Below are 15,000 nucleotides of genomic sequence, written 5' to 3'. Positions count from 1 at the left end.
ACATTTTTCTATGACGTCTTTTTCATATTTTCTCTTTTCCTCTCTGCACGTTTGTACATATTCATTTCTATAACCGGTATATATTTTCCATTTTTCAGGTCTTCTGTCTTTTTTCCATCTGGTCCAGGCTTTGTCTCTTTTGTCTTTTAACTCCCTACAACTTTTGTTGTACTAGCATTTTACATATTCTTTTTCTTGTTTTTGTCTTGGGACATACTTTTTCACTCCTTTTTTGTAAATTTTTGTCAAAATATTCCATTTCTTTTCCACTGATGTTTCTTCTTTATATATTTCTTCCCAGTTTTCTTGTTGAAAGAATTCTCTTATTTTATCAAAGTTTGTTTTTTCATACATCATTCTTCCTTTTCTATATTGTTCATTTCTTTGGATATATTTTTCTTCATTAAGTTCCAGTTCAATCAATATGTGGTCACTTTTACCTATTGGTGTTTTATATTCAATCTTGTCCACTATTCTAGGTTCAGATGTAATTAATAAGTCTAGTCTCGATGGTTCTTCTTCATTTCTATACCTAGTGTTCTCCTGTATCCATTGTGTCATTGTGTGGTCAATAATCATCTCAAGTAGAGCGTTTCTCCATGAGTCGTCTCCACCCTTTACTGTCATTTCTTCCCAGCAGATTTCTTTGCAATTAAAGTCGCCCATCATAACTATTCTTCCTCCATCTTCCATTATTTTATTTAATGTTATCTTTGTGTCCTCTAACATACTTTTATGTTCACTCTCCTTCCATGAGGCTGTTTTTGGAGGCACATAATTTATCACAAATGTTCTGCTCTTCTTATCTCTGTCTTCCACCTCTATCATAATCATCTCTACTGTATTCTTTCCATATATGACACCTTTCACGTTTACGAGTATATCCTTCTTAGTCAGGAACATAACTCCACCCCCTTGCTTTTTCTCTCTGTTTCTAATCCAATAATTGTATGCATCATGTCCTACACTGTTGGGTGGTAGTGGGCCTTTTAATTTTGTTTCTACAATTCCCATTATGTCCGGTTCTTTTTCCTTCAAATAATCATTCAGCTCATTCAATCCTGTTATTAATCCATCTATATTTGTGTAAGACACTCTTAGTTTTCTGCCACTTCCATTGTGTTCTCTGTTTCCCTTATGTTTTTCTTTTGTATGTCGAACTTCCTTAGTTTCATGTTCACTACTCTCCAATAGAATCTCTCTTTCTCTGACTCCGTTCTGTTCTCGTTTTTTGCCTTAGCTTCCAGTCTTTTCTGCTTTTCTTCCTCTCTTTCCTCTTTATTCATTTCCCTTTTTATCCATATCTTTTTATATTGTTCACTTGTTGCTAGTTTCCCTGTTTTGGATAAGATATTCTCTGCCGTTGTTTGTGACTTGAATTTAATCTTAATAGGTCTGGTCTTGTCTGTGCTATACTTTCCGAGTCTAAATTTCTCTTCGATTTGTTTCATAATTTCTGGTTCATCTTCCTGAACTGATTCTAGTAATTGGCTTACTTTTTCATTTTCCTCTTTGATTCTTGTGGTTCTATCTGTGTTGTGTTTCTCTTCCATTCCTAATATAATTATACATTTCTTCTTGTCTGCTAAATCTCTTACTATATTCTCCTTTTGTCTCATCACTTTAATAATTGAGTCTTCAGTATGTTCTTTCAATTGCTGTTTGACTATGTCAGTGAATGAAACCTTATTTCCTTCTTGGGTTGTTTTCCAATTCTTAGTTTCTTTAGCTATTGTCTCTCTGTTTTCTTTACTATTTTTCTTCAATTCCTCATTCTCCACCTTTACTTCTCTTAACTGTCTTTTTAGGTCTTCTATTTCATCAGTTAAGTTTTTATTCGCTTTTTCTAGTTCTTCCAATCTTTCAACCCTTTGTAAAATGGTGTTCATATGACCTAACCTACTCTCCAAGTCCTCGATCACCTTATCAACCTTCTCCTCTAGTCTTGTCAGTCGGGGGGGGGTTTGTGTCCCCCCCACCCTCTTTAAATCCCTTGAAAATATTCTCATCACTTTCTACTGTATTGCTCTTATCTATACTTCTAATCTTTACATTTTTATTAGACATTTCGTCGTCGTCGGGAGGCCTTTTGTTTACCTTTCGCCTGTCTGCCTGGGCCAAGTCTACTCCTTCCTCATTTCCTTCCATTTCCCTCAGTAATCCCTCCCCCTTTCCTCTTTCCCTACTTTCCTACTACTCCACGAGCAATTTCCCCCCCCCACCCTGTAAAAACAATAGGCACTTCTCTTTGCGTTGGGATCCACAAACTTCAATTTTCTTCAGAACGTCTTCTAAGCCGTCCATTCGTTGAAGTGTGTGTGTGTGTGTGTGTGTGTGTGTGTGTGTGTGTGTGTGTGTGTGTGTGTGTGTGTGTGTGTGTGTGTGTGTGTGTGTGTGTGTGTGTGTGTGTGTGTGTGTGTATGTGTGTGTGTGTGTGTGTGTGTGTGTGTGTGTGTGTGTGTGTGTGTGTGTGTGTGTGTGTGTGTGTGTGTGTGTGTGTGTGTGTGTGTGTGTGTGTGTGTGTGTGTGTGTGTGTGTGTGTGTGTGTGTGTGTGTGTGTGTGTGTGTTTGTGTGTGTGTACGTTTTATACAGTTTATCTTGTACATCTCCCCATTCATTCTTTAACATATACTAAATGTTAGTTGTTTCGATTTCCCCTACAGGAGTCTAAGGAAAAATACTATTCCATGAATGCCACAGAAAGAAAAGTACCATGAAAGAAATAGTATGAATGGTGTGTTGAGTTATTTTCATTAGAATTAAGTGATCCCTTTGGTACGGCACCGTACCTCCATCCCCTTAAGACTGACGGGAATTGGGGTTCATTCTGGCTCAAGCCAGGGGACCTTATGGACCTTAGCAGCAAAAAATATGTCGATTTAACAGTTGATTCTGGTCACTCTCATGCTTTTTTTTTATTATTCTAGTCGGGGTTCAGCGGAACCATACCACCTGAGGTTACCAGGAAGACATTGAACAGTGTACCCTTTTACAACTAAGTGTGACTGCCATAATCTTAAATGCCTTTCAGTGCGATGAAATTCCCCCAAACCCGAAAAAAAATCCTGTGAAGGAATTAAAATGTACCCGACATAAAGAAGAACAGATATTCTAGCACACTATTTACTTTTCAACTCCTCCTCCTACCGGGCACTTGTCCTCCACACAACAAACGCGGCAGCCAAGGAGGAAGTCCCTAAGGAATTGGACTTCGATGCAACAAGTATGATTGAAGCTAGTGGACAAGGAACTTACATTTTTTGTGCAGTTTTTGGTATATTCAAGGATAATTTTCGGTTAATTTCAGCTGTATATATTCAGTTCATGGACAACATACAAAAGGCATGAAAATGGATTTGTACAGAAATTATTACGAAGAGTTATGTAAGCATAGAGAGAGCATATACTAATGACAATAATATTTCTTTGTCGCGGCTCGTGCCGCTTAAATTGTTCTTATCGGCTTAAGAAACCTGCACAGCGAAGCTATAGCGATAATCCCATACCACACTCCTGGTCATATGGCCACTTCCCGAAGGTTGAGTGTGGTTTGGAATTTTCCGCCAAAATCATCGGAAATTTAAAATTCCCGGCTCTGTGCAGGCATGCGCATTGTCGACCCCACCTCCCCCTCCCTATCCCCTCCCTTCTTAACCGGCTCCCTTGAGTCGTCACTTCAATGAGAAATGAAGGCTTCGCCTGTGGGAGGAGGGAGGGACCCTAAATCTGTGCAGGTTTCTTAAGCCGATAAGAACAATTTAAGCGGCACGAGCCGCGACAAAGAAATATTATCGGCTGAAAGAAACCTGCACAGCGAAGCTATGCATGAGACGAGGACAGGTGGGAGGAGAGGTCAAGCCTGATTCAAACCGTTATTACGTGTGTCTTTCCTATGGGAGACTTATTCATTTTATCACTCAGTAGAGGGGAGAAAATAAACGTCAAGTACCCACACCGAAGAATGTGACATGCACAACATTGCACTGTTCACACAATGCGTAAATCATACGAAATTTGTATCCTGTTCAGCGGTTCTTGGCCCCTCCCCACTCCTCGGTCGTCCTTTGCCCCCTACACTCCCTTTTTTTCATGAGATGAGAGGGGTGGAGCCGTTTCCATGGCGACACATGGGACAGGGGCGACCGAGTGGTAGAGACACCGTGTCCCCAAGGGAGTCGTCGATGTCCAGCCCCTAGGTCCCGCACCCGCTCCACAGAGTGGGTGCGGAGAAACGCCAGCGATGCCACGAAGTCCCTGATGCTGTGGGCGTGCGGGGCATGGCCCGGGTCGGCTCTCTCCAAAAAGCGGAAAAGCAGGTGCGCCCGGGACCTCGGGGTCAGGGGAATCCTAAATTTCGAGTTGTAGAAAATGTGATCCTCAGAAATCTCTTCCGTGTGCTCCACGTAGTCTTCGAACGCACGGACCGGGCGCAGCGGATGTGGGCGTCCTCCCTCCCGGAAGGATTGTATTCTGAGAGGGCCAATCATGTCGTCCGCTCGGCCGTTCCTGGCCAGGAATGTTGGTGATGGAGAGAGGGTTAGGGCCGAGCTGTCCTCCTCCAGTTTGGAGAAGGACGGGTGGCGGGTGATTGCCGCCAGCTGTGAAGCCCTGTAGTCCGTAGTCAAGGTGAACAGAAAGACGACACGTTGAGGGAAGTGTTCTTCCTCCATAATGGCCCTTTCGAATGCCAGGTACTGCAGAACACGATGCAAGGACCAGGCCAAGACCGGTTGATGTCTCGGCTCTCTCGAGGCGCTGATCCCCTTCATTAGGAGGGTTCGCGCCCTCTGTGGCACTCGGATGTTCATGCCAAAGCGTAGCGGATCCGTGAGGGCTGTATAGTGAGGCAAGATAGTCGCCGGTGCCCTGTTGGTGGAGGTAGCCAGCCAAGTCAGGAAGTCAGGAACCGTGCTGGTGGAGATGGTCACCATCGCGTGTCTCCGAAGGCAGTTCCGGAATCTCCGTCAGCAGGACCCACACTGCCGCACCGAGGACGGAATGTGAGCTCTGAGCATCTTGTCTGCTGCCTCTGTAGAGAAGAGTTGGATGAGAGCTCCCCGTAGAAACTCCAAGTATCAAGTTGGAGTGACGCTTGGAGAGGCGCGGTAAGGCTATTGGCTAGGCAGGCTGACCCCAGTAGATGGGGAGAAGGGCCCCATCTCATTAGCTCCCCGAACCACGGCTGGGTTGGCCAGTAGGGAGCTATCAGGAGGACCTGACCCTTGAAGGACCTGAGGGTCTGCATCACCTTCAGGAGGACCAGTGTCGCTGGAGGAGGAAAATGAATACGTACTTCCAGCTGTTCCAGTCCTCCGTGAAGGCGTCTGGGCCTCCTGTGCGTGTCCTTTGGATGCAGGTGAGGTAGAGGGGGAGCTGGGTCGTGTTTGGGGAGGCAAATAGGTCCACCTCTAGGGTGCCGTAGCGGAGGGAGAGCGACTCTAACACTTGTGGGCGTAGTTGCCACACCACGTAGGTCTCCTGAAACCTGGATAGAGCGACCGGCGTAGGGCCCCCGACCGAAGCCAGGGACGCAACAAGCTGTGGAGTGCTGAGGGTATCGGCCCAGGCAGGTCACGCGGGAGAAGCAGTATGCTCCTATCGACCTCCCGTACCAGCCGTCGGCGCCCCAAGCGGCTCAGTGGAAGGGCCGGGGTCGCGAAGTTGAGGCAACCCCCCCCCCGCCACCGAAGGAGGGAGAACGTGTGAGAGGAGCACGCTCTCTTGGCGCAGGGGAGCACCCGAAGAGCGCTGACTGTGTCCCACTCAATCCTGAGCCAATAAAGTCTCTGTGTGGGAGCGAGGGCAGACCCGTCCCAGTCCACCCCGAACTCCACGTCCGCCAACACTCTCAGAGCCACCGAGATGTCGGCCGATGCACCCTCCCCGGTGGGCAAATGCATCAACTAGCCGTCTAGGTACATGAGTGTGGAGACGCTTGCTTCCGTCCAGCGTACGCCTACTACTCTCACTAGTTTCGTGAAGATCCTCGGGGTAAGCGAGAGACCGAAAGGGAGTATGCGAGGCCGAGTTCGTTTCCGAGCGACCTCGTCCGTGGGCGTTAGTCAAGAGGCTTCGTCCTGGATGAAGACGTTCCCTGAGCGTCTCCCGCTAAGACGGGCCTGGACCCTCGGTATGTATCCAACTCACCCCAAGTCTTCCCGCGGGAAGTCCTCGAAGCCCGTGGCGAGCGTCCTCATCCAATAGTGTGCTATGGCAGTTTATGACGTCTCATCACCCACAAGCGGACTTCCATACGTTTAATACCTAGTGACATCATGTGATTATACTGTGACGTCACCGGATTTAATCATGACGTCATGGGATCGCCTCGTGACGTCACAGGGACACAAACTGACGTCATAGGACTACATCGTGACGTCATTTTATCACCTAATGACGTCATCTTATCATACCGTGACATCACTGAGTCACAGTGAGCGTTGAAATAAATTTTAACATGGTAAAATTCTCGACCATCATGACTGTAGATTAAATTAAGTTGAATAGGAAAAGTCATATTCATTTCGACCTGAGTCATAATGAGCGTCGAAATTAATTTTAACATGATAAAATTCTCGACCATCATGACTGTAGATTAAATTAAGTTGAATAGGAAAAGTCATGTTCATGTCGACCTCAGTCACAGTGGGCGTTGAAATTAGTTTTAACATGGTAAATTCTTAACCATCATAACTATAGATTAGCTTAAGTTGAATAGGAAAAGTCATGTCCATTTCGACCTGAGTCACAGTGAGAGTTAAAATTAATTTTAGTATGGTAAAAATTCTCGACCATCATGACTGTAGGTTAGCTTAAGTTGAATAGGAAAAGTCATGTTCGTTTCGACCTGAATCACAGTGAGCGTTGAAATTAATTTTAACATGGTAAAATTCTCGACCATCATGACTGTAGATTAGCTTAAGCTCAATGGGAAAAGTCATCTTCATTTCGACCTGAGTCACAGTGGGCGTTGAAATTAATTAAACATGATAAAATTCTTAACCATCGTGACTGTAGATTAGCTTAAGTTGAATAGGAAAAGTCATATCCATTTCGACCTGAGTCACAGTGAGCGTCGAAATTAATTTTAACATGATAAAATTCTCGACCATCATGACTGCAGATTAGCTTAAGTTGAATATGAAAAGTCATATTCATGTCGATCTGAGTCACAGTGGGCGTTGAAATTAGTTTTAAAATGGTAAAATTTTTAACCATCATGACTGTAGATTAGCTTAAGTTGAATAGGAAAAGTCATGTTCATTTCATCCTCAGTCATAGTGAGCGTTGAAATTAGTTTTAACATGGTAAAATTCTCGACCATCATGACTGTAGATTAGCTTAAGTTGAATAGGAAAAGTCAATTTTATTTCGACCTGAGTAACAGTGAGCGTTTGAATCAATTTTAACATGGTAAAATTATCGACCATCATGACTGTAGATTAGCATAAGTTGAATAGGAAAAGTCATGTTCATTTCGACCTGAGTCACAGTGAGCTTTGAAATTAATTAAACATGGTAAAATTCTCGACCATCATGACTGTAGATTAGCTTATGTTGAATAGGAAAATTCATGTTCATTTCGACCTGAGTCACAGTGAGCGTCGAAATTAATTTTAACATGATAAAATTCTCGACCATCATGACTGAAGATTAACTTATGTTGAATAGGAAATGTCATTTTCATGTGGACCTGAGTCACAGTGGGCGTTGAAATTAGTTTTAACACGGTAAAATTCTTAACCATCATGACTATAGATTAGCTTAAGTTGAATAGGAAAAGTCATGTCCATTTGGACCTGAGTCACAGTGGGCGTCGAAAGTAATTTTAACATGGTAAAATTATCGACCATCATGACTGTAGATTAGCTTAAGTTCAATTGGAAAAGTCATGTTCATTTTGACCTGAGTCACAGTGAGCGTTGAAATTATTTTAACATGGTAAAATTCTCGACCATCATGACTGTAGTAGCTTAAGTTCAATTGGAAAAATCATGTTCATTTTGACCTGAGTCACAGTGAGTGTTGAAATTATTTTTAACATGGTAAAATTCTCGACTACCATGACTGTAGATTAGCTCAAGTTGAATAAGAAAAGTCATGTTCACTTCGTCCAGATAAACAGTGAGCTTTGAAATTAATTAAACGTGGTAAAATTCTCGACCATCATGACTATAGATTAGCTTAAGTTGAATAGGGAAAGTCATGTTCATTTCGACCTGAGTCACAGTGAGCATCGAAATTAATTTCAAAATGGTAAAATTCTCGAACATCATGACTGTAGATTAGCTTAAGTTCAATAGGAAATCATGTTTATGTCGACCTGAGTCACAGTGAGCGTCGAAATTTATTTTAACATGGTAAAATTCTCGAACATCATGACTGTAGATTAGCTTAAGTTCAATAGGAAAAGTCATGTCCATTTTGACCTGAGTCACAGTGAGCGTTGAAATCAATTTTAACATGGTAAAATTCTCGACCATCATGACTGTAGATTAGCTTAAGTTAAATAGGAAAAGTCATCTTCATTTCGACCTGAGTCAGAGTGAGCGTTGAAATTAATTGTAACATGGTAAAATTCTCGACCATCATGACTGTAGATTAGCTTAAGTTGAATAGGAAAAGTCATGTTCACTTCGTCCAGAGTCACAGTGGGCGTTGAAATTAGTTTCAACATGGTAAAATTCTTAACCATCATGACTATAGATTAGCTTAAGTTGAATAAGAACAGTCATGTTCATTTCGACCTGAGTCACAGTGAGAGTTAAAATTATTTTTAATATTGTAAAATTATCGACTATCATGACTGTAGATTAGCTTAAGTTGAATAGGAAAAGTCATGTTCATTTCGACCTGAGTCACAGTGAGCGTTGAAATTAATTTTAACATGGTAAAATTCTCGACCATCATGACTGTAGATTAGCATAAGTTGAATAGGAAAAGTCATGTTCACTTCGTCCAGAGTCACAGTGAGCTTTGAAATTAATTAAACATGGTAAAATTCTCGACCATCATGACTGTAGATTAGATTAAGTTGAATAGGGAAAGTCATGTTCATTTCGACCTGAGTCACAGTGAGCGTCGAAATTAATTTTAACATGGTAAAATTCTCGACCATCATGACTGTAGATTAGCTTAAGTTGAATAGGAAAAGTCATCTTCATTTCGACCTGAGTCACAGTGAGCGTTGAAATTAATTTTAACATGGTAAAATTCTCGACCATCATGACTGTAGATTAGCTTAAGTTGAATAGGAAATGTCATGTTCACTTCCTCCAGAGTCACAGTGAGCTTTGAAATTAATTAAACATGGTAAAATTCTCGACCATCATGACTGTAGATTAGCTTAAGTTGAATAGGGAAAGTCATGTTCATTTCGACCTGAGTCACAGTGAGCGTCGAAATTAATTTTAACATGGTAAAAAAAATTAAGTTGAAAAGCAAAAGTCATGTTCATGTCGACCTGAGTCACAGTGGGCGTTGAAATTAATTTTAACATGGTAAAATTTTTAACCATCATGACTATAGATTAGCTTAAGTTGAATAGGAAAAGTCATGTCCATTTCGAACTGAGTCACAGTGAGCGTTGAAATTAATTTTAACGTGGTAAAATTCTCGACCATCATGACTGTAGATTAGCTTAAGTTGAATAGGAAAATTCATGTTCATTTCGACCTGAGTCGCAGTGAGAGTTAAAATTAATTTTAACATGGTAAAATTCTCGACCACCATGACTGTAGATTAGCTTAAGTTGAATAGGAAATGTCATCTTCACTTCGTCCAGAGTCACAGTGAGCTTTGAAATTGATTAAACATGGTAAAGTTCTCGACCATCATGACTGTAGATTAGCTTAAGTTGAATAGGGAAAGTCATGTTCATTTTGACCTGAGTCACAGTGAGCGTCGAAATTAATTTTAACATGCTAAAATTCTCGACCATCATGACTGTAGATTACCTTAAGTTGAATATGAAATGTCAATTTCATGTCGACCTCAGTCACAGTGGGGTTGAAATTAGTTTCAACATGGTAAAATTCTTAACCATCATGACTATAGATTAGCTTAAGTTGAATAGGAAAAGTCATCTTCATTTCGACCTGAGTCACAGTGAGCGTTGAAATTAACTTTAACATGGTAAATTTCTCGCCCATCATGACTATAGATTAGCTTAAGTTGAATAGGAAAAGTCATCTTCATTTCGACCTGAGTCACAGTGAGCGTTGAAATTAATTTTAACATGGTAAAATTCTCGACCATCATGACTGTAGATTAGCTTAAGTTGAATAGGGAAAGTCATGTTCATTTCGACCTGAGTCACAGTGGGCGTCGAAATTAATTTTAACATGGTAAAATTCTCGACCATCATGACTGTTGATTACCTTAAGTTGAATAGGAAAAGTCATGTTCATGTCGATCTGAGTCACAGTGGGCGTTGAAATTAGTTTTAACATGGTAAAATTCTTAACCATCATGACTATAGATTAGCTTAAGTTGAATAGGAAAAGTCATGTCCATTTGGACCTGAGTCACAGTGGGCGTCGAAATAAATTTTAACATGGTAAAATTCTCGACCATCATGACTGTAGATTAGCTTAAGTTAAATAGGAAAAGTCATCTTCATTTCGACCTGAGTCAGAGTGAGCGTTGAAATTAATTGTAACATAGTAAAATTCTCGACCATCATGACTGTAGATTAGCTCAAGTTTAATAGGAAAAGTCATGTTCACTTCGTCCAGAGTCACAGTGAGCTTTGAAATTAATTAAACATGGTAAAATTCTCGACCATTATGACTGTAGATTAGCTTAAGTTGAATATGAAAAGTCATGTTCATATCGACCTAAGTCACAGTGGGCGTTGAAATTAATTTTAACATGGTACAATTCTTGACCATCATAACTATAGATTAGCTTAAGTTGAATAGGAAAAGTCATGTCCATTTCGACCTGAGTCAAAATGATCGTTGAAATTAATTTTAACGTGGAAAAATTCTCGACCATCATGACTGTAGATTAGCTTAAGTTGAATAGGAAAAGTCATGTTCATTTCGACCTGAGTCGCAGTGAGAGTTAAAATTAATTTTAACATGGTAAAATTCTCGACCATCATGACTGTAGATTAGCTTAAGTTGAATAGGAAAAGTCATGTTCATTTCGACCTGAGTCACAATGAGCGTCGAAATTAATTTTAACATGATAAAATTCTCGACCATCATGACTGTAGATTAGCTTAAGTTGAATAGGAAAAGTCATGTTTATGTCGACCTGAGTCACAGTGGGCGTTGAAATTAATTTTAACATGGTAAAGTTCTTAACCATCATGACCATAGATTAGTTTAAGTTGACTAGTAAAAGTCATGTCCATTTCGACCTGAGTCACAGTGGGCGTCGAAATTAATTTTAACATGGTAAAATTCTCGACCGTCATGACTGTAGATTAGCTTAAGTTGAATAGGAAAAGTCATCTTCATTTCGACCTGAGTCACAGTGAGCATTTAAATTAATTTTAACATGGTAAAATTCTCGACCATCATGACTGTAGATTAGCTTAAGTTGAATAGGAAAAGTCATTTTCACTTCGTCCAGAGTCACAGTGAGCTTTGAAATTAATTAAACATGGTAAAATTCTCGACCATCATGACTGTAGATTAAATTAAGTTGAATAGGGAAAGTCATATTCATTTCGACCTGAGTCACAGTGAGCGTCGAAATTAATTTTAACATGGTAAAATTCTCGACCATCATGACTGTAGATTAGCTTAAGTTGAATAGAAAAAGTCATGTTCATGTCGACCTGAGTCACAGTGGGCGTTGAAATTAGTTTTAACATGGTAAAATTCTTAACCATCATGACTATAGATTAGCTTAAGTTGAATAGGAAAAGTCATGTCCATTTCGACCTGAGTCACAGTGAGAGTTAAAATTAATTATAATATGGTAAAATTCTCGACCATCATGACTGTAGATTAGCTTAAGTTGAATAGGAAAAGTCATGTTCGTTTCGACCTGAGTCACAGTGAGCGTTGAAATTAATTTTAACATGGTAAAATTCTTGACCATCATGACTATAGATTAGCTTAAGTTGAATAGGAAAAGTCGTGTCCATTTCGACCTGAGTCACAGTGAGCGTTAAAATCAATTTTAACATGGTAAAATATTTCTTTGTCGCGGCTCGTGCCGCTTAAATTGTTTTTATCGGCTTAAGAAACCCGGAAGGAGGGTGGTGCCGTGACCGTGATGTGGAGGGTGTGGACGAGCTGAGCGTCCTAGGCCTCTTGGGAGAGATAGAACTCTTTCTCGAGCGGGACATCCTGTTGGGTCTACGTGAGCGGCTCCGGGAGGAAGGTGGGCTCACGGACCCGCCCGAAAAGGCAAACCGAAAGGTGCTAGAGGGCCACGACGGTCGGGGGCACGGAGGCCGCCGAGAGGCCCGCCGACCCCCCGGGGCGCCACCCTCCGCACCACCCGACACGTCCCCCCCCCCTCGTCCCCCAAGAGTCCCCGGGCCGCCCACCCCTTCCTCGACACCGTTGTACATAGAGGCAGAAATATTTTTTTTCCACGGAGGTGTACGTCAAACCGACCAATTTAGGATTTTGTTTAATGGCGCCAGCGAATGTCCTGAGAGATATTGACGCAGTGTGATCAATTCTTTTGTCAAGCGTGCGTTCACACACTGCTCTACATGAACTGCTACCAACGCTGAATTGAAAAGAATCTCTCAACTCCTTTCCAACAACAGCTACAAGAAAGAAGAGATAGACGAAGTTCTGTATTCGTAAACGAAACACCTCAAAGTGAACTCCAAACTGAAACCTGTGAAAATTCTAGGGTAAACTTACTACGGTAAATATAACAAAAGAAAAAATTAAAAGGTGTATAGATAAACTCAAAGTTAATGAAATACCAGGCCCTGACGGTTGGCATCCAAGAATCTTAAAGGAAATGAAAAATGAGATTGTTGTTCCATTAGAAATTATTTTCAAGTAATCCATCACATCCGGAGATGTCCCAAAAGAATGGAAGCTAGCTAACGTTACTCCCATATTCAAAAAAGGTTACAAAAAGAAGACAAATAACTATAGGCCTATAAGTTTGACTTCAATCGTAGGAAAAATAATGGAAACTATCATCAGAGATACTATCGAACATCATTTACAAAGTAATCGTTTGATAAATGATAGCCAGCATGGTTTCAGACGGAAACGTTCTTTCGTGACTAACTTACTCGAATTCTACAACACAGTTATCTCGAGTTATGACAAAAGAAACAATATAGATTTGGTATATCTAGACTTTGCAAAAGCTTTTGATACCGTCCCACACGAAAGACTACTTACTAAATTAGCTTTACACGGAATAAGTGGTAGCCTATTAAGCTGGACTAGTAATTGGTTGAATGGTCGAAAACAGAGAGTTGTTTTAGAAGGAAAAACTTCTAGATGGAAAAATGTTACAAGTCGAGTTCCTCAGGGTTCCGTTCTTGGGCCACTTCTATTCATAGTATATATAAATGATATAGACCATGGACTAAAATATACTGTTTCCAAATTTGCTGATGATACAAAACTGTGCGGAATGCCAAATGATCACTTAAACCAATTAAATATTCAAGAAGATTTAGATAAATTACAGCAATGGTCTGAAAAGTGGCTAATGAAATTTAACACAAGTAAATGCAAGGTAATGCACATAGGTAAAAATAACAGCAAGTACGTTTACAAGTTATTTGGAAATTCGTTAACAAAAGTGAATAGTGAAAAAGATCTCGGCGTAATTATCAGTAACGACCTCAAATCATCCAAGCAGTGTATTTCACCCTCTGAGAATGGAAATAAAATTCTAGGACTGATTGCGCGATCTTTTGATTTCAAAAGTCCATGGTTGGCCCTAGCCTTACTGAGGGCTTGGTCCAGAAACCAAGGTGGATAAGAAATTCGAAGTAACAAGTAATTTATGTATTGGATTTTTTCATCAATCCAATAGTAACGTACATAAGTATGAGGTTCGATTTTTTTCTTATTCACCCATGTTTTATAGGTGGTGAATAAGTATTCTATTATCAAAAGATAAAATTGTATGCAGTGCAGCAATACAGTCCACACGGTAGAAAAAAGAACAGGTACACAGAAATCCTGCAGTTACGCGCAAACGTTTTCAGGTAATCATTTAATATGCATAACAATGATCCCTGGAGTCTGGGTACACTTTATCTGTTCCACTTTACTGTACAGAGCAGCGTTTCTCAACCTTTTTACAATAATAGGTTTAGATAGGATGATGTTACAATAACCAAGAATATGTCGTGTGCGTTTAATTATATTGCGTATATGAAATTAAATAAAAATTTAAAAGTTCATTAGCTTATCTCACTTGTTCTCGCGGAACCCTTAGGGACCTTTTGCGGAACCTTAGGGTTCCGGGGAACCCTGGTTGGTTGAGAAACGCTGGTCCCGAGACTAACATTCACAACTTATCTCTACCATTACCATAGGCAGGCACCACGGAACTCACCACAAACATCACCATGAATATCGTTTTCCTTTACAATCACCACAACCTCCTATAATCGAGGGTGGACTCGCCTGATTCGTTCACTCACTTGCTGACGGCGGCTAACCCGGCACCCATGACCTTGCCCATGAGAGAGGAGGATACTGGTGAGAGCGGACGCCAGGGCATTTCTCTCAGATACTCGCCAATGACCTGGTTCACCTGAGCTGACTTCTCGATGTGCGGCGACCGACCCCCACGCACAGCTCGGATCGTGATACGCTCCACATACTCTGCAGGGGAATAGTTAAATTTTATTACTGTGTTACTTGTTTCCAATGGAACATGATATTACCTTTCCGTATTGGACGATAAGATATCTACTATTACATTTCAAAAGTACATACGTACGAGGAGATAATAGGAACACTAATCCTGCCACTGCTAAAGGATGGAAGAAATGGAGAGAACTTTATTGCAGTGTTCAGATCAATGAAAGGGTTGGACAA

At 40.9% G+C, this 15,000-nt stretch overlaps 1 protein-coding gene across 4 annotated transcripts in view; it reads right to left on the bottom strand.

The window, feature by feature from the left end:
* LOC143019557 (epoxide hydrolase 4-like) overlaps window positions 1–15,000 on the bottom strand; it is a 37,412-nt gene that overhangs the window by 3,292 nt on the left and 19,120 nt on the right. For 2 of the 4 annotated variants that reach the window (XM_076175293.1, XM_076175292.1), the window contains exon 8: window positions 14,601–14,784. In XM_076175293.1, the coding sequence (XP_076031408.1) occupies window positions 14,601–14,784 (184 nt within the window). Of the gene's footprint in view, window positions 1–14,512; window positions 14,785–15,000 lie in introns of all 4 variants that reach the window. The other 2 variants (XR_012965825.1, XM_076175294.1) reach the window with 2 other exon arrangements.

The sequence above is a fragment of the Oratosquilla oratoria genome, chromosome 37 (genome assembly GCF_046742065.1).
Source record: "Oratosquilla oratoria isolate Oo_2021 chromosome 37, ASM4674206v1, whole genome shotgun sequence".
Taxonomy (NCBI): domain Eukaryota; kingdom Metazoa; phylum Arthropoda; class Malacostraca; order Stomatopoda; family Squillidae; genus Oratosquilla; species Oratosquilla oratoria.
Note: the sequence above shows the minus strand (reverse complement) of the source record. Positions and strands in the feature narration are given on the sequence as shown.